Source organism: Epinephelus fuscoguttatus, linkage group LG1 (genome assembly GCF_011397635.1).
Source record: "Epinephelus fuscoguttatus linkage group LG1, E.fuscoguttatus.final_Chr_v1".
Classification (NCBI taxonomy): Eukaryota; Metazoa; Chordata; class Actinopteri; order Perciformes; family Serranidae; genus Epinephelus; species Epinephelus fuscoguttatus.
In genome coordinates this window covers 12,859,107-12,883,488 of record NC_064752.1, presented here as the reverse complement: position 1 = coordinate 12,883,488, position 24,382 = coordinate 12,859,107, and the positions used below count along the sequence as shown (strand labels likewise).

Here is a 24,382-nt window from a genome sequence, read left to right as displayed (position 1 = left end):
ATAGTGTTGCAGTGCGTTGACGTGTGATCTATTATCAACGTTACGGTAGGAACAAAAAATATGACGTAGAGGCACACCTCCAGCTTGGAAGGACACCAGCCGGCCGAGGAGGCACCTCAGCAGCCAAGGACAGGCCGAGTACACTGGCTCCTCCGGCCGCAGCTGCGGGCTCACTCGGTCCGGCGGATCCCTGAGCCGACCGACTGTTTTTACCGGCGTCTGCTGCGGCTCTCTGCCCGGGAGGACTCATTTCCATACCAATAAGGTAATAAATTAATAACAAGGATATGATGCTGTCAGACAGGCGTCCTGTGTGGATTATGTCCGAGGTGGATTATCTCATAGCTGCATTTTCATGTTAGATTTCATGCTGCATGAACTCAGTCACCCCGGTCAGAGAGAAAACCGCTGCCTGCTCATGTGTGGCTTTGTAAATACAGAGCTGTAACCAAGCTGGGAGGTGATGTGGCGGCGCATTCTCATCCGCTGCTCCTCTGGTTCATGTTAGCAGGGATACACAGACATACCATAACAAATATATGTCAGAGAAGCCAGAGCTGTGTGTGCAGGATTATGTTTTAGCAGGGATGCATGCTAGTGAGGACAGTAACCAGAGGTGGAAGAGGTCCTCAGATCCTTTACTCAAGTCAAAGTAGAAATACCACAGGCTAAAAATACTCCATTACAAGTAGAGGTCCTGAATTTAAAAGGTTATGTAAGGGAAAGTAGCCTACAGAAGTGTTATACTCAATATGCTCAGAGTATCAAAAGTAAAAATACTCCTAATACAGGATGGCTCCTTTTAAAATACTATGTTATCAGTGATGGAATGTAACTGAGTACATTTACTCCAGTACAGATTCAGATTTCTTTAATGTCATTGTACAATTTTTGACAATTAAGTAGATGACAAAATCACCTAAGGAAAAACATACAAAGAAATTCAGGTACACTCAAGGACAGGGCTCATATAGAACAATAATTAATAAATAGTTACTCATCTTCTACACAATCGTAGATACACTCATTGCCAACATGTGCAGTTAAAATCAGACAATAAAAAAAAGTGCCCATGCATATGGATCATTTTGTCACACTTACACTAAGATCTGGATCGACACACCACACTACATCAGAGCAATAACCTCTGTTACACATTTCAAACATGAATGTGAACCCTATCTGATGGAAGGACACTCCAGCAACCCCTGATTTAAATCCTACAGTCAGACCAGTTTTAACTGTAGCACACAGTGTTACGTTTAATTCCTTCCCTGTATAAGTCAATAAAATGAAATGCATGTTATTGCACATAAAACAAGCTATTGCACTCCAGAAAAATAACTGTACTGTGTCTCAGTAGGTTCACCTCAGTTCATAGTGTGGTTATGGGTTTAGGGTAGAGACTGTTAATGTGTACTGTTCTGTGGTGCGTGTTTTGGAGGGCAACAGTTCAAACGTGATGAGCAGGATGGAATGAGTCTTTTAGAATGTTATGTGTTTTCTGCAAGAGGTGAAGGAGATGGTGTATGATGTTTTAGTTTTTAGGATTCTCTGCTGAGACTTTTTATCTGCAGCAGAGCAGCTACCGTACTATACTTGAGGACAGTTTGAGGTATTTGAACCTAACTTGAGTGTTGTCATTTTCAGTTTTGCGACTCGACTACATGTCAGAGGGAAACTGTTCTTTTTTCACCACTATACTTGTCTGACAGCTTTAGTTGCTTTTCAGATTTATTTTATTCATACAAAATACGAATCAATTTATAAATTAGGAGATATTATTATACCATAAAATTTAAGTTAATAGCCCAGGCTGTTTTTTGCTTAAATCTCTGAAATCAACAGGCCTATATTTGGGACAGACCTTAAATTCCTTTTACAAAAAACTTTTAATCAGTAAAGATCAAGAAATACAATCAAAGTATTTATTTACCAGCATGAATATTACTTGTTTACAAATTAGGCTTCAGATAATATATAAATTATAATTAATTTAATTTTATTTACGGCACTCGAGGATTACAGCACCAACACAACACCACTTTATCCTGTTAAAACAATCCTCATAACTTGGATAAATTTTCATCAAAAACACTTTTGATTCTTTTGATCTAAGGACCCCTACAGATTTAAGGAATATGAATAACTTACAGAGTAGTAAGGAATGGACACATAATTTGAGGTAGCGAACAACCCGTTTTTAACATCTGAAGATCTTCTATAAAAAGAAACAATTTGCTTTGCAACCAGATCAGGCGTCTAATTGAAACACGCGTTTATTTGTTAAAATGTGAAGCCACACCGGGCTAGTGAAATGGACTGGGTGTTTAATTGAAGTTTTACAGTGTGTGGAATTAACAGGCAGGAAATAGTCATGAAAATAAGCCCCATCTTTACCAGCTGTAACATTAAAGTCATAAACACATTAATGCATCAATAATTATAATCCAATAATATGAAATATGATACTCTGAAATGGGACATTCTGCATGAGGAGTACTTTTACTTTTGGTACTTTGTTTATATGTAGTAGTATAAGTAATATAGAGGCCTGGGAGAGCCTTCGCCATTTTTTAACCAGATTATTCAGCCACTTTAATTTAAGTACAGCACCTATTCCCTAAATTAAATCTTGCAAACAAAACCAATCATTTATTCCAGGCTTTTTGAGGGCCCCTTTTCCCACTAGGTCCCTGGGTAATCAGTCCCATTTTTCCCACCACTATGCTGCCCCTGATGGTGATATGATGCTACTGTTAAAATAAAAAAACACCTTTGAGTGACAAAAAAATGCATTTAATGTCAGCTTATACTCAAGTTGAGCAACATCAGCAGCAACACCCTTTATGTCCACAGAAGCAGTGAAGTTTATTTCTGTCGCCTCTTAAAGCCGCAGGCACACGCTGTCTTCTGTTCCACTGTCACACTGATCGTCGGGACTTTTTCATCCTTTTGTTTGTGTCAATAATTGTTATGTTAAGTATTTTAAAAGAAGTAAAATTACCCTTTTTTTGAGATACTGAAAAAAGTAGAAGTACACAAAAACGACTTTGTTATACATTAACGAGAGTATTTGTTTCTTCCACCCCTGGTAAAAAAAGAAACTAAAGGTCAAATGAATGTTGAATAAAAAGTGCAGTATTTCCCTCTGAACTGTAGCATAAAATAAACATATTCAAGTCATGTATGTCAAAATTGTACTTAAGTACAGTTCTTGAGTACCACTGGAAGTAACTCTAAAACATGACATGTATCTGACTCCTGTGTTTCAGAGCAGCGTGGATGATGCCCGTCTAAGAACGAGAGCTCATCTCTGACTCAAACCGGACTCCACCATGTCGAGCACTCACTTAGACAACGGCTCTGCAAACTCAGCAGAAGCCAAGAAAACAGACCTGAGAACGTACGAGAAGAAATGCTGTAAGTAAAGTTTCCCACAATAATTAGATGTGAACGAGCTGTTCTGCATGACTGCTTCAAGAGTCTAAAGGTGCACTTCAGTGCAACGTAACACCTTGTGCTGTTCACGCTGGGCTTAACTCACCAATAGTCTCTAAATCACCTCTGTGAGACACTACAGCTCCTTCACTTAGACTCCAACCTGCAAAAGACAGGCATTAAAAAGTGAATCTCTGTAGGCGAAAAAGAAGAGTATGTGACACCTTCTGTGGTTCCCACTGTTCTTTGAGTAAATTGCTTTTCTCTCCCAGGTCATTTCTTTGTCTAATTTCCTCAGACCTTGTCTTTGATCCCAGCCCACTGACGATATTTGTGTCTGAAGAGACATTTATTTTTGTCCAGTACACAAATGGCCTAGTTATTAAATTATCTTTGTTCTCCAAGGATGGCAACAAACTGCACGTTTGATGCAGTGCTTTCAGTGGTTATGCTGAGATACAGCCCGACTTTCCAAGGCAATAAATTTACATTTATTTTAATCAAATCTCTGCCTGTTATGCAACGTTTTTATCTTTTCTCATGCAGGTGATTAACATTAGAGGGTCAGATAGTGTTTCCATAAAACCATGGCTGCTCAAAGTTTTGATGGCTGACTGCAAATTTAGGGGGCCAGCATATGAGTGAGGGGCTGCACAGAAAAACTGCAGTGGGGAGACATCCACTGATGATGAAAGCACTGATTCTACAAGTTGTCTTCCCTAACTTGACAAGACGCTTGTTAGGGGACACAGTTTGATGCAGTCTGCTAGTAATGTAATTAATGTAAGCTATTGAAAGTGGAAGTATTGAAATGGAGAATGTTTCTGGGGGATGCGCTTTCAACAGGTATGCATGAAAGCGTGTATGGTTTCTAACAGTGTGCTTGATAGACATATGTGTGTCTCCTGTGCAGCGTGGGCCTCCTACATGACAAACTCTCCAACAATGATCGTAATGATCGGCCTGCCTGCAAGAGGGAAGACGTACATGTCAAAGAAACTCACACGTTACCTCAACTGGATCGGAGTCCCAACCAAAGGTAGCCTACCGCATGATATGTGACAACAATCTGTTTAAGTGTCTTTAATTTCATCCCAACTGTAATTTTCTTATAGAGTTTACACATGCACATATTCTAAATTACACTTGATATGCCATCTTTTCTTGAACTCTTTTCTTTTCAAAGTGGGTGCCATGTTTAATTCAAAACTGCAGTATATTGTGGTGTACAAACTGCTGTGCCATATTTAGCAAGTTTAAATCAATATTTTAAATTGGATTTTACATGAAGCACATTCAGACAACCTCATCAATATCTGGAGGAGAACTTGTTGGCTCTTTGGCAGACATGCTGGCTTAAAGGGACAGTTCACCCCAAAATCGAAATGACATATTTTTTTTCTCATATCTGTAGTGCTGTTTATCAGTCTGGATTGTTTCAGTGTGAGTTGTCGAGTGATGGAAATATCAGCCGTAGAAATGTCTGCCTTCTCTCAAATATAATGGAACTAGATGTCACTCATCTACACCAAAAATATATTTGAAAAACTCAACAGCAATTTGTCTCTCCAGAAATCATGACCTTGTTGTGAGCGGTGGTTCCCAAATGGTGGGTCGCAGTCCAAAAGTTGGTCACAGGTCCATTCTAAATGGACTGCAAGTGACTCACGAACGTGTCCGTTCTGTACAGTGAATTTTTGGTACAGGGCTTCTATTTTGAAGTGCCTTATCCTGCTGTAGAGTGAGTGACTAACGGACAGCTACTTGACAGAGACAGAAAACTAGCTCAATGACATGGTGAAACGCAAGTATGATGCTGAAAACATTAAACTGCGTGGATCTTAAACTAATGACTACAGAGAAATTTGGACCCCGTGGCTGGACCAGTTAGGAACTACTGTCTTGTAGGAACTATTTTCATTCTACACCTGCCAACCATATCACCACACAGAAGAAAGCTTGCATCCACTGCTAGCTCAGCTAGCACCACTCAGCTAACTAGCGTTACAGCTCAGCCAAGGAAGACGCCATTGATGTTTACATCTCACACTGTCACAAGCACGAACCTCTTGTCCATGAGTAGATGCACACTTCCTTCTGCACAGTGATACAGTTGGCAGGTGTAGTTTGGTTGAAAGAAAATAGTTCCTACATGAAACTGCTCACAACAAGGTCTGTGGATTATCTTGAGTAACCGGGTCATGATTTCTGGAAAGGGACATTGCTGTTGAGTTTTTCAAATGTATTGTTTAAAGCTTTGAGCACCACAAGATGAGCGCCAACTAGTTCTATTATATTGGGGAAAAGGCAGATATCTCTACAGCTGATATCTCCAACACTCTGCAACTCGCACTAAAACAATCTAGACTGATGTATAGCACTACAGATAAGGGGAGAAATATGTATTTTTGCATTGGGGTGAACTGTTCCTTTAACCTGCCGATGGAAGAGGGTTGTGAAATCAGGACACTAACTTGATCTTTAAATACTGAACGGTAAAGGTCTGAACATTCTCTGTATTGTTGTGAGCTGCACTCCACTCACCCCGCACGACACAACATGTTCAGTTAAATGTATGTACTGTATGTCAGAGCATCTCAGAATAGGAGACTAAATTTAACATCAGTTAGGTTGTAATAATTGTAGGTGCTTATAAAAAACGACCTCATCGGTGACTTCACTGAGGTGACACACTGAGGACAGTATGTTAATGTCCATTTGTTTATTTTGCAGTGTTCAACTTGGGCGTGTACCGCAGAGAGGCTGTCAGATCTTATAAGTCCTATGATTTCTTCCGCCACGACAATGAGGAGGCCATGAAAATAAGGAAGTAAGTTCCACTTTAACAGTAGCCCTCATAATGTGCTTTCATTCAGTCATTATAGAGGACATTCACTTATGTATCTATTAGTAAGGGAGGCTGTAGCATCTCCACCGTCTGTAACATTTCCTCCCAGTCAACACAGGTCTGTTTGGTATTCTGCAGCCTCCACTGCTGCATCAATGACTAAGCTGTTTCTGGGCCTGCAGTCGATATTCAGTTGTGGTCAGCGCTGTTTTTTTATACTACCTTAAACTGACATTAATCTGTAGTTAATGTGCAGACACAGACACACGTATCACCTCCAAATTCTAGTTATTCATTTGTATTTAGATCAGCTGTAAACCACTGCTGATTTCTCCAGAGATTTATAAAATAGAGAGTATAACTGTCTGTCTCCTTCACGGTCTTATCCAGGCGTGGTAACTGAAATAGACTTTGTTGTTCGTGGCTATCATGAAAATGCGACAGGCTCTCTGACAGCATCCCAGTGCTCAATCGTGACCTAGATATTAAGCAAGCTGCTGCTGTCAGTCTGAAGCTGACACAAGCCCACCAGAATCCAGGCTGTCGCTTCAGTATCTGAGTCAAACAGTAACTCTGAATAATGCTGTCATTTTGCTATTGGAAGTATCAGCCGGGTGGGGATTAAAGGAGTAGTTCCACATTTTGTGAAATACACCTTTTTGCTTTCGTTTTGAGAGTAAAATGAGAGTTGGTGACCAGATTGATGGGATTTTATCCCCAGAAAGATGAACTTGTTTTTGCTTTATGCATACCTGAGCAGCTTTCATAGGGAGGAACAAGGCCCTGCCTCCAATGCTGCATCCAGTTCTCTTTATGTATCCATGATCAGCAGCTCTAGAGCTCAGGCAGTCTACCTGTTTCGCAGTTTCAGTCTTTATGCTAAAATAAGCTAACTCACTTCTGTCTGTAGCTTCATATAGATCCTACAGAAAAGAGAGTGGTGTTAATCTTCTCACACCAAGAAAACAAAGAAGCACATTTCCCAAAGTGTCAAACTGTTTCTTTAACACAACTGGAAAATTAAGTGTCATTCTGTTCAGTAAATCTCACCCATCTGCCCTCCAAGTGGACTAAACCAAGCCCCAAAAAATATTACTCATCAGTGCAGTTGTTAGTATTGTCGCCTCACAGCACGAGGGTTCCTGGTTCGAACCCAGGGTGGGGGAGCCTTATGTGCGGAGTCTGCATGTTCTCCCTGTGTCAGTGTGGGTTTTCTCCAGGTGCTCCAGCTTCCTCCCACAGTCCAAAGACATGCAGGTTAACTGGTGACTCTAAATTGCCCGTAGGTGTGAATGTGAGTGTGAATGCTTGTCTGTCTCTATGTGTCAGCCCTGTGATAGTCTGGCGACCTGTCCAGGGTGTAGCCTGCCTCTCACCCGATATCAGCTGGGATAGGCTCCAGCCCCCTCGTGACCCCTAACAGGATAAGCGGTTATGGAAAATGAATGAATGAGCCAGAAGAATAGTCCCACTGAAAACCATACCAACCAACATGTTCAATTCTACACTCCTCATTTTTATTGAAGTTGCAGCAGAAATCTCATGGGTGGATATCTCACAACCTCGGCACATAACATATAAACTGTCTCCGTGGTTTGACACCACTAGAGGGAGACTGGAAAATGTTGTTTTTTGTAATTTGAGATAACTGATCTTTTAATAATTCCTGATTTGTGACATTTCGCGTGTCAGTTATGAAACAACACATGTAATGTAAATTTAAATGAGTGTAGGTTTTAGTGAATGAGAGCCAGAGAGCAGGCTGAGACTCTCAGAGAGAACTGTTTCCATGTTGTCTCTGTCTCTCCCCCAGGCAGTGTGCTCTGGTAGCTTTGCAGGATGTGAAGGCGTACCTGTCAAAAGAAGGAGGTCAGATTGCGGTAAGTCCTTTCTATCTATCTATCTATCTATCTATCTATCTATCTATCTATCTATCTATCTATCTATCTGTCTATCTATCTATGACTCATTTGGAACAGAAACACATCTGGCATTACAACAGCCTTAATCCTAAACTGGCCTCCAAACATTTCACCACAGAACGCCCACATTATACATGAGAAATATTTTTCCTCCTGTCTGTTTCTTTATCAGGTCTTTGATGCAACAAACACAACAAGAGAGCGGCGAGACCTCATTCTAGCTTTTGTGAAGGAGAATGCATTCAAGGTAAGATTAGAAAATGTTACTGAATGTTTAAATTCTCCTTGGATATTTAAACACTGCACAGTTTACTTGAAGTGAGACTACATAACTTGTGCTGAACAGACGCCACTGTGGCCACAAGTGGTCTCAAGATAGTGGCATATTAAATACTTATCCTTCATCTCCCAAGATTATTTAGAGTCAGCTGGTTTAAAGACATCATCACGTGTGTCTGTGACACCCTAACGTGTGGCACAACGGTAGCACGTGAAGAAAGGAGTAATAAAGTCAGTGAACATCCCAGCTAACATTTGTATGTGGGGCCCATGTGGGTAGTAAATGGGCTGAAAAATAGGCCCTATATTGGGTTGTCCATGTGTTCCATATTGGCCCCATGCCAATATACAACATGGGTGGGTTTGCCCAAGTGGGCCCAACATGACTCATGCTGGGGCTACCTGAGTACAAAGTGGGTATGGGTCCAAAATGGGCATCTTATCTGGGGCCCACTTGGGTAAACCCACCCATGTGGGCAAATGTCATCAGGCCGGTACGGATCCTGTGGACAGCCCATTTTTCAGCCCCACTTACTACCCACATGGGCCCCACATACAAATGTTGGCTGTGATACTCATTAATATCAGTTAAGCATTGATCGGTTTAGTTAATGCTCCTAAAGTCCAGATGAAATGACGTTTTGAGAGTATATAGCGTCAGTATCATGATGTATTTCCAGTTGAAACAGGATAGGCAGGTGGGGTATATAGAAAGGTATATGTCTATGTGTGTAACGTTAATGTCAGGATAGGCTGTGGCTAAGATGTAGAGTGGGTCGTCCACCAATCGAAGGATCGGCGGTTCAATCCCCGGCTCCTCCAATCCAGATGTTGACGTCTCCTTGAGCAAGATACTGAATTGCTCCCCGTGGTTGTTCCATCAGTGTGTGAGAGCGTGTGAATGATTACTGAGTAGTGTATGGTAGCCTCAGCCATCAGTGTGTGAATGGGTGAATGTGACTTGTAGTGTGAAAGTGCTTTGAGTGGTCTGAAGACTAGAAAGGGGCTACAAGTGTAGTCTATTTACCATTTACCACAGTAGCATCTGTCAAGGAGAGAGAGACCAAGTCCATTGTTGTATGCTCCATGTCCTCTGCAAAATGTCGTGTGCATAGTCTGGAGCTGTCTTGTATGCTAACGTTAGCTAGCTAACCTAATCTTAGCTCTGTGCGGCTAAAAGTTGCATATTAATTGATGGATGGATGTCATGATATTAATGGTTGAAACTGGTTGGTACTAGCTGACGTAAGCACACATCATATTTAGATCTACAGGAGGAAAACATAATTGGATTTTGATACAAGAATTGATTTTTTGGGTGTATTTTTTGGTGTAGAGTGCTGCAGGAATGAGTCCGAAAACCCAGAGAAACCCACTCCCAGTTAACTCGTCAGTGAATTTTTTTTTAATGGGTTTTTGGTTAGATGCCTGAAATGAGGTCTGTGTTTAACACAAGCTTAAGAGACTTTCAGTTTTTATTCTGTGACATAAAATGCGTCAGTAAGTACCCCACTCGTTCATTTTGAAGCTTCTGCATGTCTTAAAAAAGGCAGTTGCTAACATGTGGCTAAGTGAGACCACAAAACATCATCACGCCGAACCCGGCTTTACAACCTTGTTGTGGCGACTTTAAGTCATGCGACCATGTTGTAGTTCATTTTATAGCCGTTTATAGGCTTCAATAAACATGAAAGTGGTGTTCGTTTGGGTGCCACAGATCTTATTTTCCGCAATAATCCAAAATCCAATGGAAAAATCCCATAGGCTATTTGTCAAGGGAACCGGGGCAATGCTAACGTCTGCGTCAGCCTGCAGAAAAATGACTTTTTATATCGTTAAATAGGTGAACAGTATCTAGTAGTGTGATCTAAAAGGGTTAAAAAGGCATTTTTTAAATCTCATATTGACGTTAAAGGTACCCTGTGGAGTTTTCAACCACTAGTAGAGCTATGGAGAAATGTTTTGAGGAGTTGGGTCCCATTTTGATTGTGTCTCCTCATCACGCAGGAGATAGCTGTGTGCATGTCAGCTTTGCATATACTTAATAATGAAAGACTTTCAATCAACAATAGGTATCAAGAATACACACAATTTAATTTGGTAAGAGACACAAATGTAAACATAACTTCAGAGGGTACCTTTAATCTCAGACGAGGAAACAGCTGATAGCATGTCGTGGTGTTGATTCGATTAAGAAGAGTCCCAAGTCACAAGAAGCTCTTGCACATGACGACCCTGTTTGCTGCGTCTTTCCAACAGGTGTTCTTTGTGGAGTCGGTGTGTGACGACCCAGAGGTCATTGCTGCTAATATTCTGGTATGATCTCATGTCACCAACGACACTTTCACGTGTGACCGTGACTTGTCGTCTGGGTCACACTCATAATCTATTAATATTCACACCGTCTATGGTGTTGCATAAGAACTGGCGTGCTTGCTCACATTGTTTAAATATGCTGAATAACTGTAACAGGAAGTGAAAGTGTCCAGTCCAGACTACCCCGAGAGACACAGAGAGAGGGTAATGGATGACTTCCTCAAACGAATCGAGTGCTACAAGGTCACTTACCAACCATTAGATCCTGACGATTACGACAGGTAAGAACCGAACAGATCCAAGGACGTGATTTAATATTGTTTACATTAAAAACACATTGTGAGATTACTCATATAAAACTTACCTTTGGATGTTTTTTAACAAAGTAGTAAAAATGTTTCAACTTCTATACATAATCTTGTAGCATCACAGTTGCAGTACATATATCAAACACTAGATGGTGACAGTAAACATCCATTTGACTCACCTGTATGATTCACTGGCTCCTGCAGGGACCTATCCTTCATCAAGGTGATAAACGTGGGCCGGCGTTTCCTGGTGAACCGGGTGCAGGACTACATCCAGAGTAAGATCGTCTACTACCTCATGAACATCCATGTTCACTCTCACTCCATCTACCTGTGTCGGCACGGAGAGAGCAACCACAACGTCGAAGGCCGCATCGGAGGAGACTCGGAACTTTCTCCTCGAGGGAAACAGGTTCTCTTTCATAATCCTCGTTTTATGAAGTGCAAAGCCAGCGTCTTCTTAAAACCCAATTACAAGCCTCTCTCTGGGAGGTAGCTCAGTGGGATAAGGAAGGTGTACTTAACTACAATATTATGAACACCAGAGTTATGACCTTTATCACACTTAATCCTCTGCATTTCACATTTTCTTCTCTCAATCCACTGAACATGAATCTAATGAAGCAGAAACACCTTTACAAATATTAAGGAATTAATGATGGATAGATGATGAACAGGCAGATTATTGGAAGCCTCTCATGTCTCTCTCACATCCCAGTTCTCCCATGCCCTACGAGATTTCATCGAGGAGCACAGCCTGTCAGATTTGAAGGTGTGGACGAGCCAGCTGAGAAGAACCATCCAGACAGCGGAGGAGCTGGGTGTCCCGTATGAACAGTGGAAGATACTCAATGAGATCGATGCTGTGAGTACCCTCATCACTAAACAATCATTACATACCGTTACTTACCATAGAGCTCTGGTTTAGATAGAGAGAAACTGTATTTTGGATGTTTATCTGAGACATTTCAGTGAGGGGAAGGGAGCTTCCTGACAGTAACACAGAACCAGTGATGGAGGAAGTATTCAGATCATTTAGGTACCAAAACCACACTGTAAAAGTGCTCTGTTACAAGGAAAAGTCCTGCACTGAAAATCGTACTTAATATAATATTCAGAATTATGTTTTCATTAGTGAATAATTACCTGAAACTGGGAATTGTATTGTTTTTGTTAGCTTAGAATGAGCCGTTTATATCTTCATAAGGAGCAGGCCGGTTGCACAAAGCATATTAATTAAAACACCAGTTGGTTTGGACCCTACAGGATCTTCATCAGGATGGACATACTGACTGAGAGTGATTAAAGCTGGTACTTTATAAGTATAATAATAATAATCTTACTATATGACGAAAACTCTGTCTGTGTGTCTGTTCCACGTTTTTCTCCTCACTGACTTGGTCAGTCCATGTGAAATTTGGCACAGTGGTAGAGGGTCATGGGAGGATGCGAATGAAGTAATATTACATCAATTGGCCAAAGGGGGGCGCTATAGCAACCGATTGAAATTGCAAACTTTGAATGGGCATATCTCATGCCCCGTATGTCGTAGAGACATGAAACTTTGCACAGAGATGCCTCTCCTCATGAGGAACACATTTGCCTCAAGAACCCATAACTTCCGGTTATAGAGATTTTCCGCCATTTTGAATTTTTTGAAAAACACTTAAAATCGATCTCTTCCTAGGAAGTTTGACCAATTTGCATGAAACTCAGTGAACATAATCTAGGGACCAATATTTAAAGTTCCCTCTTGGCAAAAGTTGGAAAACTTAGTAAAACTGAGCTTCTATAAGGCAATGAATATTGCGGAGGGCGTGGCTCATCACATAAAGGTGTTTAACATCTCAAGGGTTTCACCCATCACCACGCAACTTTGTAGGCATATGACCACACATAATCTGAGGGGACCCCTCCATTATTGACCCCATCAAACAAAATGGGGGCGCTAGAGAGCTAATTTCTTATCTAGGCCTAACCGCCATATGGATTTTTACTGAACTTGGTAGATATGTAGAACAGGACGCCTCAAGATGACTGGAGAAATTTAACTCTAATTGGCAACTGGGTGGCGCTATAACAACATTTTCTAATTTTTGGTATGACTAAGTCATGGTATGGTATGCTGTACATAATCACGGAAACTGTCAGTGTGTCATTCTGTCAGTCAGTCATTCTGTCAGTCCCACGTTTTTCTACTCACTGACGTGGTCAATCTATGTGAAACTGCATATAGGCATTGAAGAATTGGCATAGGTAGAGGGTGACAAAGCTACCAATGGTTATGGACTAGTAATAATAAACTTTATTTTATAGCACCTTTCATAACATGCAATGCAGCTCAAAGTGCTTTACAAGAGAAACAAACTAATAACACTGATGTTCAAACAGGAGACATGAGGAGCGAAAACAATAAAATAAAATTCTATAGGGATAAAAACAAAGGATAATACTAGTAATAAAAACAACGGTAACAACAATATTAAGTTATAAAGACCATAAAACAAGTTAAAGAAATATAAAAGAAACATCAAATAACTGATGTTAGAGAAAAGAGTCATTAAATAGAGTTGAGATCATAAAAATAGGGTTTGATCCATTTCTTAAAGCTATCCACAGAGATGACTTTTTGTAATGGGAGTTTGTTCCAAACCTTTGGTGCATAACAACAGAAAGCTGCCTCATCATCCATCCATTTATCCATTTTCATCCACTTATCTGGGCTGAGTCGCGGGGGCAGCAGGCTGAGCAAAGTACCCCAGACAACGCTCTCCAGCTCCTCCTGGGGGATCCTGAGGCGGCCCCAGGGCAGATGAGATATATAATCCCTCCAGCGTGTTTTGGGTCTGCCTCAGGGCCTCCTACCAGGGCTTCATAGATTTTGTAATTCATAGACTAAAGATTATATAGACAATATACTGGAAATAAATATGATTGCACCACACGTGTAATCAATTGTGTCATCAGTTTTGTGTGTGGTGAAGGAGCTTCCATCCAACTTTTTTACTTGTGCTTTTGACATTGAAACAAACACTCTGTCATTCTCGTCCAGGGTGTGTGTGAGGAGATGACTTATGATATGATCGAGACCACATTCCCAGAGGAGTTTGCTCTGAGGGACCAGGACAAGTACCACTACCGCTACCCAGGAGGAGAGGTGACCTGACACACTCCTTCCATACTTTTGTTTCAGTAACCTTTGTTCATCTTATTCAAACATCTGCAGGGTAATTAAAATAATCTCTCCTCTTTCTCCTTCAGTCCTACCAAGACCTCGTCCAGCGTTTGGAACCAGTTATCATGGAGCTGGAGCGGCAGGGCAACGTGTTGGTCATCTGCCATCAGGCTGTGATGCGCTGTCTGCTGGCTTACTTCCTGGACAAGGGTGCAGGTCACATAAACACAAGTGCACACACACATACAGTATATTACTACATCACACCAGCAGGTGATAACATTTTGTATACTCTCTTCTTCATCCCGTAGAAGATCTACCATACATGAAATGTCCACTCCACACAGTACTCAAGCTAACCCCTGTTGCATATGGTAGGTCTTTATCTTAGCTCTCAATATTACACCATAAAACTGATTTTGCGTGTTTTGTTTAAATGTATTCTGTCTTTTATCTTCTAGGTTGTAAAGTGGAAATGTTTTATCTTAATGTGGAGGCAGTAAACACTCATCGAGACCGGCCTCTTGTAAGTCGCTCTGAATTGAGCTGGAAAAATCACATTATTGTGTAGTGTGGTTGAATTAAAGTGTGACTTAGGTATTTTTCAATCTGGACCCTATATTCACATGTTTTTGTAGTTAAGTGACTAAGAGGGACAACAGTTTTGACATTGGTCCAGTACTGAGTGAGCCAGCAGCAACAAAACAGGCTGCAGTGTAAATTTGGCCACGTCCCCCGAAACAGGCTCACATTAGTATTCTATAGTCAGACAGCATCATGGAGGGGCTTTTTACAGAGACAGTCCTTTTTGTTAAAGAGTAAGATCCTTTTTGCTTTATGAGAAACAGCTCTGAAATTGCCATCAACAAACCAGACTCCATTTAAATAAACAGTCATTTAAGCATGTATAGATGTGTATGTGTATACACATCTAAAGCGAGATTTGTACTTCTGCATCGAATCAACACCATACCTATGGCTTTGCCGGATGTGCACTTGCCCAGATATGTAACTACACGTCACGATGACTATTACTATATCTATTTCTGTAAGCTGAAACCATTTCCCTCAGTGGAAACAAAGCTTTATTTACTTTAATTTCACAGATAAGAAACAATAAATTGTGAAGACAATAAAGTCTCCACAAAAATAGCATTTTAAGTCTTGTGTTTGATTTATCCTGGCTTCATATGAGCAGAGGAAATCTCCGCTAGTCGCTAGGCTAATTTATACAACGTAAAATGCCATAGGCTTGTGCTAAAAACGTTAGCATGTTATATTTGTTTGGAAAACGTGTTTAGTATAAGACAGCTGTGTAGTCGGTGAACCTTGTGAGTTGTAATGGAGCCGAATTTTGTAACGTTACCTTTGTTAAATGTTGCTGTTGTCCCTGGTTTCATAGGAGTAGAGGAAAAGTCCGCTAGCCATTAGGCTAACGTTAGCATGTTGTATTTGTGGTGAAAATGTGTCCAGATAAAGACAAGTGTTTGTCTGTGAATGCTGTGAGTTATAGTGAAGCTGATTTGTGTACTTGTGTTTGAAATTGTCGCTATTAAGCCATGTTTAGTGTGTGTTTTGAATCAACTACACTTTACAGCACTTCACAGAAACTCCGCCGCCAGCTAGTGTTTTGGAGGTGTAACTGCAGAGTGACACAGACACACCACTGTACAAGTATAAATGCTCACACGTGCGTAGGCTACAACATAGGCTTTACATAGAGCTGACACACAAGTATGAATCCTGCTTAACTGGGTGAATTAAAAGTTTAGTTTTGACCAAACTAGAGTTGGTGATTGTTGGACCAGTGGAAAGAGGAAGCAAGACAGCTTTTTTGAGTTTAATTTTGTTTCAAACGTACTGATAAAATCAGTCTTAAGTGGAGTCTGATGGGTTTCACAATTACAATTTCCAGGTTGTTTCTGGTTAAACAAAAACAGTCTTACTCTTTAACAAAAAGGTCCTTTCCATAGTCTTGTTAGACACTTAGAATATAAACCTGACTTTTAATGGACATAAAGAGATGGTGCAAACATGTCCTAAGTGATTACATTGCAGCCTGTTTCATGGTTGCCGGCTGCAGCGCTCTCACCCAATACTGGACCAATTTTAAATACCATTAGTCACTTAGACACAAAAACATGGGACAATAGGGTCCAAGTTGAAAAATGATGATAAACTTACCTTGTAAAGCTTCAAACACAATCACATATGCATTACTTACACAGTAATTAATCAAAACTTATCTCAACATCTAATCCAAAATCTAAAAGGCTCATTGTTTGTTGTGTCTGCTTGTTCAGTGCACTTTATCCCCTGTTTGAGGCTTTGCTTCCTTTGACTCCTTTTATCCCTGTTATGTTATGTTCTGTTATCTTTAACCCTGATGACTCAGTCTGGCTTGAGCTGCGAGCAAATGAATGTTAAGTCAGTTGTTAATTTGGTGTTATTTTACCTTGATGGAGGCAATGGCTGATCCTGCAACCTTGCTTGGCTGAACTAATCATTACCATCGTTCTGGTTGCATCCTGATATTAAGATTATGTATACTCTGTGAAAGACTGCTGTGTTTGAGTCCCATTTTTAAAGTATTTCACTGTCTCTTGTGTGATCAGGACAGTCTGTTACAGTTCATTAATGTTTTGTGTTGTGTGGCGGACTAATGTGGTTTAAAACAGCTTCAGTTGTCTTACCTGTTGCTGTGGATCCATGCGGAGAGGACGGCTAGTTTGCTTGGCTTTGTCTGGTCAGGTGTCCCCCGGGTGCTTCTATGTTCCCTGATCTTTTTCCTTAACACTTGCGGTGTTTCATCTCCTACCAGGATAAAATCCCGAGGGACTCTGCTCTCATACACCGGCGGAATAGTTACACTCCCTTGTCCAGTCACGACCAGGTCAAGCGTCCCAGGCTCTACAGTGCGGGCAACCAGCCCTGGCTCCCGCTCGCTCCCACCCCTTCAGCTCTGATGCCAGAGGGACGGCAAAGCCAAGTTAGTGCCAGAGTTACAGGCTCCCCCACTAAATCAGTCACCGTCAACTATAATCAGTCACCCCCACCACCACCACAGTTGTAACCCTGTGTTTGGCATTCCCTCGCCTCAGTGTTGGATCCTCTCGGTGATTTAGTGTCTGTGTTGAAAATGACCACATGGAGTCCATCTCTCTATCTCTCTCTGTCTCTCTCAGGGCATGTTTTGGGTCTTGAATGGATTGCTCTTGTTATGTTGCGTCTGTCTGTTTCCAAAGTTTGCATGACCTCTGCTTCACCACGGGGCTGTCTCCAGCTTGAATATGCAGAACAGCATGTCTACCTTTTCAAGTTAGAATTTATGGGACACGAAAGACACACAAACATCAAAGAAGTCTTGTACTGAATTTAGTAATAAGGCCTGTCATAATAATTACATTATCAACTTATGGAGGTCGGCAAAAATGGTCATGCTCATTTATCGTACAATATTGCCGTTGGGTTTATATGTTTGTTTGTTTACATAAAAAAGAGCACAAACATTTTAGTCAACATGATGCCAGAATAAACAGCAGGGTTTCCCGATTATTATAAGACTTGAGTGCAGCTCCTCAGAGATTTTTCCCAGCACGAGATGATTGAACAGAAAAAAAACTATGTTGAGACACATCATTTCTGTCAGTTGCATAAAATGGTCTTTTAGGGCTGGGACACATGCCGGGTCTTTTACCGCCGTGAAATCCAACACACTCTCACTCCCAACTTGTCAAATACAGGCTCTTGGTCAGTGGCCTGTTACATCAAAACATGACATGACATTGCATGATTTATGATACACTCCTGGTTCAGTTTTGGATGTCAATTTACTCTTGGTCATCGAAAGGGTACCTAGCACATGTGACAGGCCATGCTTGTTAAATGCATCGTCTCTTTTCAAAATAAACTTCCTTTTTCACAGGAAATGTACAGTTTCTGCTCGTTAAATCCACAGTCTTTTTCAAACTTAAACTTATGTAGGTATAAAACTTTTAGGTTTACTTCCTTCTGTTTTAGGCAATAAAAGAACGTGGTCAGGTTTAGGAAAAAACATCAAGTTTGGCTTGGAATAAATACGTTTGGTTACAACATAACGTCACATGATAAATGTCACTACCGTAGTATGCTACACATACTACCATACTATGTCATTATTAAAATAATTTGATTGACTTTTGGTTCCACACGGGACACAAATAGCAGACCCCTGGGTGAAAGTCCTGGGTTTACCCTCCCTATGTGGACTTTCTCGCTCTTTCTACTTTGTTAATTGCCCAAAACGTCAAAAATGCCAACACCCGGGGTGTCTCATACCACCGCTTGAGGGTCCGTCTGACCGTAGGTATTTGACAAGTTAGGAGTGAGACCAACTTGGGAAAACATGAGGTCGGGCGCTAAACGCTACTCTTGTGCTAACTTTTAAGGGTGTGAAGGTGAGTTGTGCCTGACGTTGTTAAACAACCCTAAACAGCAACATATTATAGCCTGCTCACCAGAAATCCTGAGTTTGGTGCTTGTCTTTTTCCAGGTGTTTTTAAAGTGTACATTAATATATTGTCTGTAGGACAGTAGGAAAGCTCTGAGTCGGGTTGCAGTGGGCCCCTATGAGATTTTCACGTCTCGGAAAATATTGCAGTTTCGCGGTATTACGGAATTACTATTATTATCGGTCAGAATGAAACTTAAAGGAAATAAAACAGAAGGGTTCTTTTTGTTTAAACAAATGTTTTATTACTATTTTTGAAACTTGAAACCATTTGTTAATGGAAATATGTGTAAAAAGTCTCCCTTTTGTAAATAACTAAAATGAAGTGGAGATTTTCTGTGCAGCTGCATTTTTTTCTCAATAACGTAGATAACAAATGCACACAGTATGGTAACTGTCAATTTTATGCTGCATTTCAAAAGTAGAACTTTGTAAACCTCAGGGTACAGCCATTGCACCCTGAAAAACAGGCGCTTTTGAATGCGTCTTCCACGTGTCTACATTTAAAACAAAATATTTGAGGCCACAAAAAATGCAGCATGTGTGGGCCCTTAAAATTTCAATAATATTGTTTATCACAATTATTTCTGGGACAATATATCGTCCAACAAAAGTAGTTGTAGGAGCTAAGCCTATTACCTGCAGCTACATGACTGTTTCACCTGGCCTGACCTGGCTGACGGTTGATGCCACAGCTTCCTTGGTTGTGTTGAGTTCAGACAATAAACTGAAGGTTCCAGTTACAGAACAATCATCGTATTTATTCATACCACCAAAACACAGGTTGAATAAATGTCCATTTCTTTATCTTTTATCCAAGCCAAACACACAGCTTTCAGCATGTTCCACACTGTCCCGCACCACATACTACATACACTACTGCTCAACATATCAATACAGCGCCACCTTGTGTACATTATAGTAAATACAATTAATGTCTGCTGAGTGGAATGACATATTTGACTCTTACAGTAGTTATTGTGACAGGCCTGGTTACAAGTGATGATGTACACAATATTAAGTATATACTATAACCTTCATAAATCTACACTGATGATTCCATTAAATAAAAAACTCGAAAATTTGAGAGAATTCAACACAATACACAAATGACAGATTCTGTTAAAATTTAAAAATGCATATTCATATTTGTATGTGTTGTGTATTTGTTGGCCGTGCCCTGTTGGTAAAGTGCTTCAGTCCCTTCTCCACATTTCTATCTCTCTGTCTCTCTGTCTCTCTCCACTTCCTGTACACCTGTCTTACAGCCTCGGATAGGAAACGGCTGTCTGTGAGTATTCTGGAGACTTCGTACATGTAGCAGAGCCCTTCATTTTCTTTCCCACAATTCAACTCATGTCATTGTAACCCATGTGAATATGTTGTCACAGTGTTATGTTTTTACGGTTCTCAGTCTTTGGGTTTCTCTAACCTTCCATCACCTTTGCACTTCAAACTCTCTGATGATAGTATTTGTTAGACATCTAGATATTTTTCAAAATGGGAAAATAATGTAGGACATATAAAGGTATTTGAGTTCCATAAACATAAAGTGTATCTGATTCAGATAGACATTAGTCACAAGCATTTGGGCTAAAGCACAGTCTCCACCAATGTGGCTGTTTCACATAATGACCCAATTTTTCAAATAGGACCTACTGAGCCCCCTGAGAAGCTGTTAGCTGCCTCGATTAGACTCTGCTGCTGTGAGGTGTTAATTCGTGACGTCACTAACATTTTCTTTTTCTTGAAGGAATCCCTGTGCGAAGGAGGCGACTATGACAGCCCCGAAGAATCTAGTGACTGTGTCCGCTTCTGAGTGACGATGAAAGCATCTTTCTTCACGGCACAATGTGAGCGAAAGCTCCGGGTTCACACATGAATCAAATCATTTTTTTTAAACCTTATCCTTGGAGATGATGGTCAGACTATAAGGTCATTTTTTTGTTCCTATCTATCTCAACATCTGTGTTAAACCGTACTCTGCATGTTGAGGCTATAAACTTGAAGCCTTATCATTAGTATCATAAACACTCTCTGCATGTGAGACAAATCAATCAATGAACCAAAATAAAAACAGGCAACTAACACTTGTTGTAAATATGACAATGCCTTACTGAACTCTAAGTATACTGATAGTATTAGCTCCTCTGTATGAATGTAACAAAAACAAGTTATGCATCATGATGAAAACCAGTTTTCTGTTATGAAGTAGATGCTGTAAAATATTTTTATAATATAAATACTCTCATCTGCCATGCAAACAATCTGTAGTTCCTCTGAAATGTATTCTTAGCATCCTCTGTTACGTCTTATGTTGATTTGGTTTAGATTTAAGGGAAAATACTATATTGACGTTCTTTCTTCAGTTCTGGAAGCCGTGTATGTTTTACGTGTTGTTAGATAAAAACACCACATTGCTGGACAAACTGTAAACCAGCAGCAGAGAGGGAAACTTCCATTTACATATCTGATGTATTAAACTGGTGTACTAAATGTTAATCCCTTCTTCTTCTCCTTGCCTGTATATTCTATTAAGGGATTTTGTGCAACAACGGCATCACAAGTTAGTGGAATGTTCGCTATTTATTGACCTTTGTGTTCTTCTTATCATTTATTTTAACGGCTTTATGCAAATGTATCTTTCCTCCTTAAATTCTCTTCACGTCATCCATTTTTGAAACACAAAATCCTCTTATTTTACTTTATAACAGACAGCAGTACAAGTTTCATTCTGACTGTAATATTTGACTGTTGCTGGAAGCAGCCTACTGGTGCCTTTTAAGCAGGGGATTTTGAAGTGACATTTTTTTTCCCCCTGTAGGGGAATGTTGGAGACACACATGAATCTTTGCAGCACATGATATCTTCCAGATGAAATGATGCAGATCTGTTAGATGTTGTTTTATCATTCTTGGCCTTCATGTAAGTGATTGTTGTTCGATGCAAAATTGTCTCAAAATTCTTGGATTGTCTATACTGTAATATTATTATGTTGGTCTCTTCTATACACATGATATCTACGTAATGCACGCCTGTCTGTCCTGTGCGAGGGATTCCTCCTCAGTTAGCCTGTCTGAGGTTCCCTCAATATTTTTTCCCCCATTAAAGGGTTTTACCTTAACTGCTCTGAGGGTGCAGGGACAGAGGGTGTTGTATGTTGTTAAGCCCGCTGAGGCAAATTTTGATTTGTGGTATTTGGATATATCCTCTTGAGACCTGAACTTTCATTTGGTCTGCATTTTTTATTCCTCCTAGCTATTTTGGATCAGTAGGACCTGATAAGTATAAAAACTAAACATTGTCACCGATAATAAAGTTCAAATATCCTTCAGTAAGCTGATGATAAATTCCCAATGTCCTCAAATGAGTACTTGCTGATTAACAGCGTCTTGGCTTGTCACTGAAAATTGGTCAAATTTGTTGCCATATCCAACTACAAACATTATTAATCTTAAATTAACAAGATTCAACCATAAAATGTGGTCAGGTTTTGAACCTTGTCCACTTTTGTGTCGGGATCGGCTGCAGACTGACTTGGCCGAGATGGCTGCCATCTTGTTTTTACATGGATTAGTGTATTATTACTAGATGGCACAAAAAAGTGTCCACAAATGAGGACAACAGGTCTAAGTTAAGCAGAATGAAGTAGAAGGCAGTGCAGGAAACCAAAAATGTGAAGACACAGGGTCTCACGAGGATATAATTACAACTGAATTGAACTAAAGCTGGAGAAACTGCTTTGCTTGATATTAGGCCTAAAGTAGGCCAATATTAGACGTGAGCGACAATCAGGAGCATTAGAATTAATGATTAGGGGACAGATCAGTTTGGGATGGGTGGTCTTGGTGTCTCCTCCTTTACACCTCACCATAACTGGAGTGGAAAACTTAACACAAAATTATTCAGTCAACTGTAAGAAAGAAGTGTAATTAGGCTGCTTGTGTTAAAGAACTGGAAGCTAACGTGTAGCTATATGGCTCCTTAACCAAATAAATGTGTTTTATTCCCTTGACACGTGTTCCTTGGATTTACTGTCCATTTTCAACATAAATTGTCGTCCACTACAACACTTGAAATTTAAACCTCTCTAATTTTAACTAAGGAAACTATGAATAAATATAAATCATCTATAAGTTCCTTGATTTTGATAAAGTTTAAGGAGGAAATACTTAGTGAGCACAGAAAAAAACTACAAGCACAACAGAGAGGGTACTGAACGTTGTCATATCTCGGTTTCGACCGTATCCACAAAACTCTGTTATCACAACTATTGTCACAAACATATCTGAGCGAGCTGCGACCCCTCATCTCTCACATGGACTCATCTCTTGTGTTAGCCGTGACATCTAGCCCACAAGGATTATGGGAATTGGTGTTCATCAAAGGCAGTTAAAGTCATAAATAGCCTACTAAATAAAGAACAATGTTAGGAACTGTACTTTATTTATCAGAGTTATTTGTCTTGGCCCTCCCTGAAGCTACAAATATTTATCCTTGAGCCTTCCTGAATGACTGAGGGAAACTGCATGACGCTCCCTCCACCAGAAATAATTTAAGCAAAATGTGAATCCTCTTCACACTGATAAAAAATACTGTGCTTGATCTACTTAAAAATAATGAAGGAAACTGTTTGCATCAGATTATTATGTAGCTCAAGCAAGACTGGTCTTCGTATAAATTTGTATGAATTTTTTGTACATAACAAATCATTTTTCCAAGTAAAGTCAATTAAATTTGGTAAATAAAGTAAACTTAATTTAGCAAGTACGTCAGCTTAACACAATCGACCTCACTTTCAAAAAAAAAAATTTTTACATACAGAAAATTAAGTAGTTTAAACAAATACTTAGTTATCTGATGCAAGTTGTCTTAATTACAAACTGTGTGTGCACTTCAGCTAATTTAGGTGTACAGTATGACAGCCACACACCCCACCACACAAACCAACAAAATTTAGCCTACACATCACATGCACTCCCGCATCACAGCGTGCACAGAGGCAACATAACCAACATGTGCATAATGACTGTCTTCCCTAATAAATCGTTCGCAACAGTGGCAGTAGCAACCACCCTAAATAATATCAGTAACTTGGCACAGGGGGCCAGCGTATTTTAAACACATATAACTTTATGTTTGAAAGTTAAAAGTTTTCAGTTGCAGATGAAATCCTGGAGTTGAGAAAAGCCTTGGTTTATCCACTATTGTCATGCAGGAGCGCAGAAATTAATGGGTTTTTTTTACAGGATCTGGTGCAAACTGTTCATTTAACGGGTGAAATTTCACTTTTTCAAACTTAGATATGGTTATGTCTCCTGACAGGAGTGTTCATCACTCAAGATGTGTTCAAGGAACGTCGCAATTTTGATAATGATAATGATAATTTTCGTTTTTACAGTTTCTGACTGTGATAGATGGTGTTATTTTGGTTATTATCAAAGAAAACATGCCTTTCAAGCCTGCGGGTGGGTTTTGGGGTTAAGATGGTATTTAAAATAAACACAAAATACAACCATTTCGAGTATGTCCCTCCTCTAAGCCAAACTAAAAAAGAATTCAGAGAGACCAATTCATGGAGTTTCAAATCTTAAAAAGATTAGA

At 40.1% G+C, this 24,382-nt stretch overlaps 1 protein-coding gene across 4 annotated transcripts; it reads left to right on the top strand.

Moving 5' to 3' along the window:
- The first annotated feature begins 69 nt into the window (after positions 1–69).
- Positions 70–22,786, top strand: pfkfb2b (6-phosphofructo-2-kinase/fructose-2,6-biphosphatase 2b). Of its 4 annotated transcripts, none has more exons than XM_049572352.1 (16): positions 70–265; positions 3,276–3,423; positions 4,355–4,480; positions 6,175–6,271; positions 8,103–8,169; positions 8,384–8,458; positions 10,750–10,806; positions 10,963–11,087; positions 11,319–11,526; positions 11,833–11,979; positions 14,167–14,271; positions 14,376–14,499; positions 14,601–14,663; positions 14,751–14,815; positions 17,111–17,278; positions 20,532–22,786. In XM_049572352.1, exons 2-16 carry the CDS (start codon positions 3,339–3,341, stop codon positions 20,595–20,597), a joined length of 1,578 nt encoding a protein of 525 aa, XP_049428309.1. In that variant the 5' UTR covers positions 70–265; positions 3,276–3,338; the 3' UTR covers positions 20,598–22,786. The 4 variants fall into 4 exon arrangements, with proteins under 4 accessions (XP_049428309.1, XP_049428391.1, XP_049428223.1 ...); XM_049572434.1 differs by lacking the exon at positions 17,111–17,278 and adding an exon at positions 20,047–20,069 and having other exon boundaries at positions 14,376–14,505; XM_049572266.1 differs by having other exon boundaries at positions 14,376–14,505.
- Positions 22,787–24,382: the final 1,596 nt, after the last annotated feature.

Bases quoted from the DNA above. Each gene is read 5' to 3' on its own strand.
- pfkfb2b (XM_049572266.1), top strand. From the start codon at position 3,339: ATGTCGAGCACTCACTTAGACAACGGCTCTGCAAACTCAGCAGAAGCC. The intron at 14,272-14,375 runs GTGACCTGACAC...TTTCTCCTTCAG, and splicing joins ACCGCTACCCAGGAGGAGAG to TCCTACCAAGACCTCGTCCA. The intron at 14,816-17,110 runs GTAAGTCGCTCT...ATCTCCTACCAG, and splicing joins CTCATCGAGACCGGCCTCTT to GATAAAATCCCGAGGGACTC.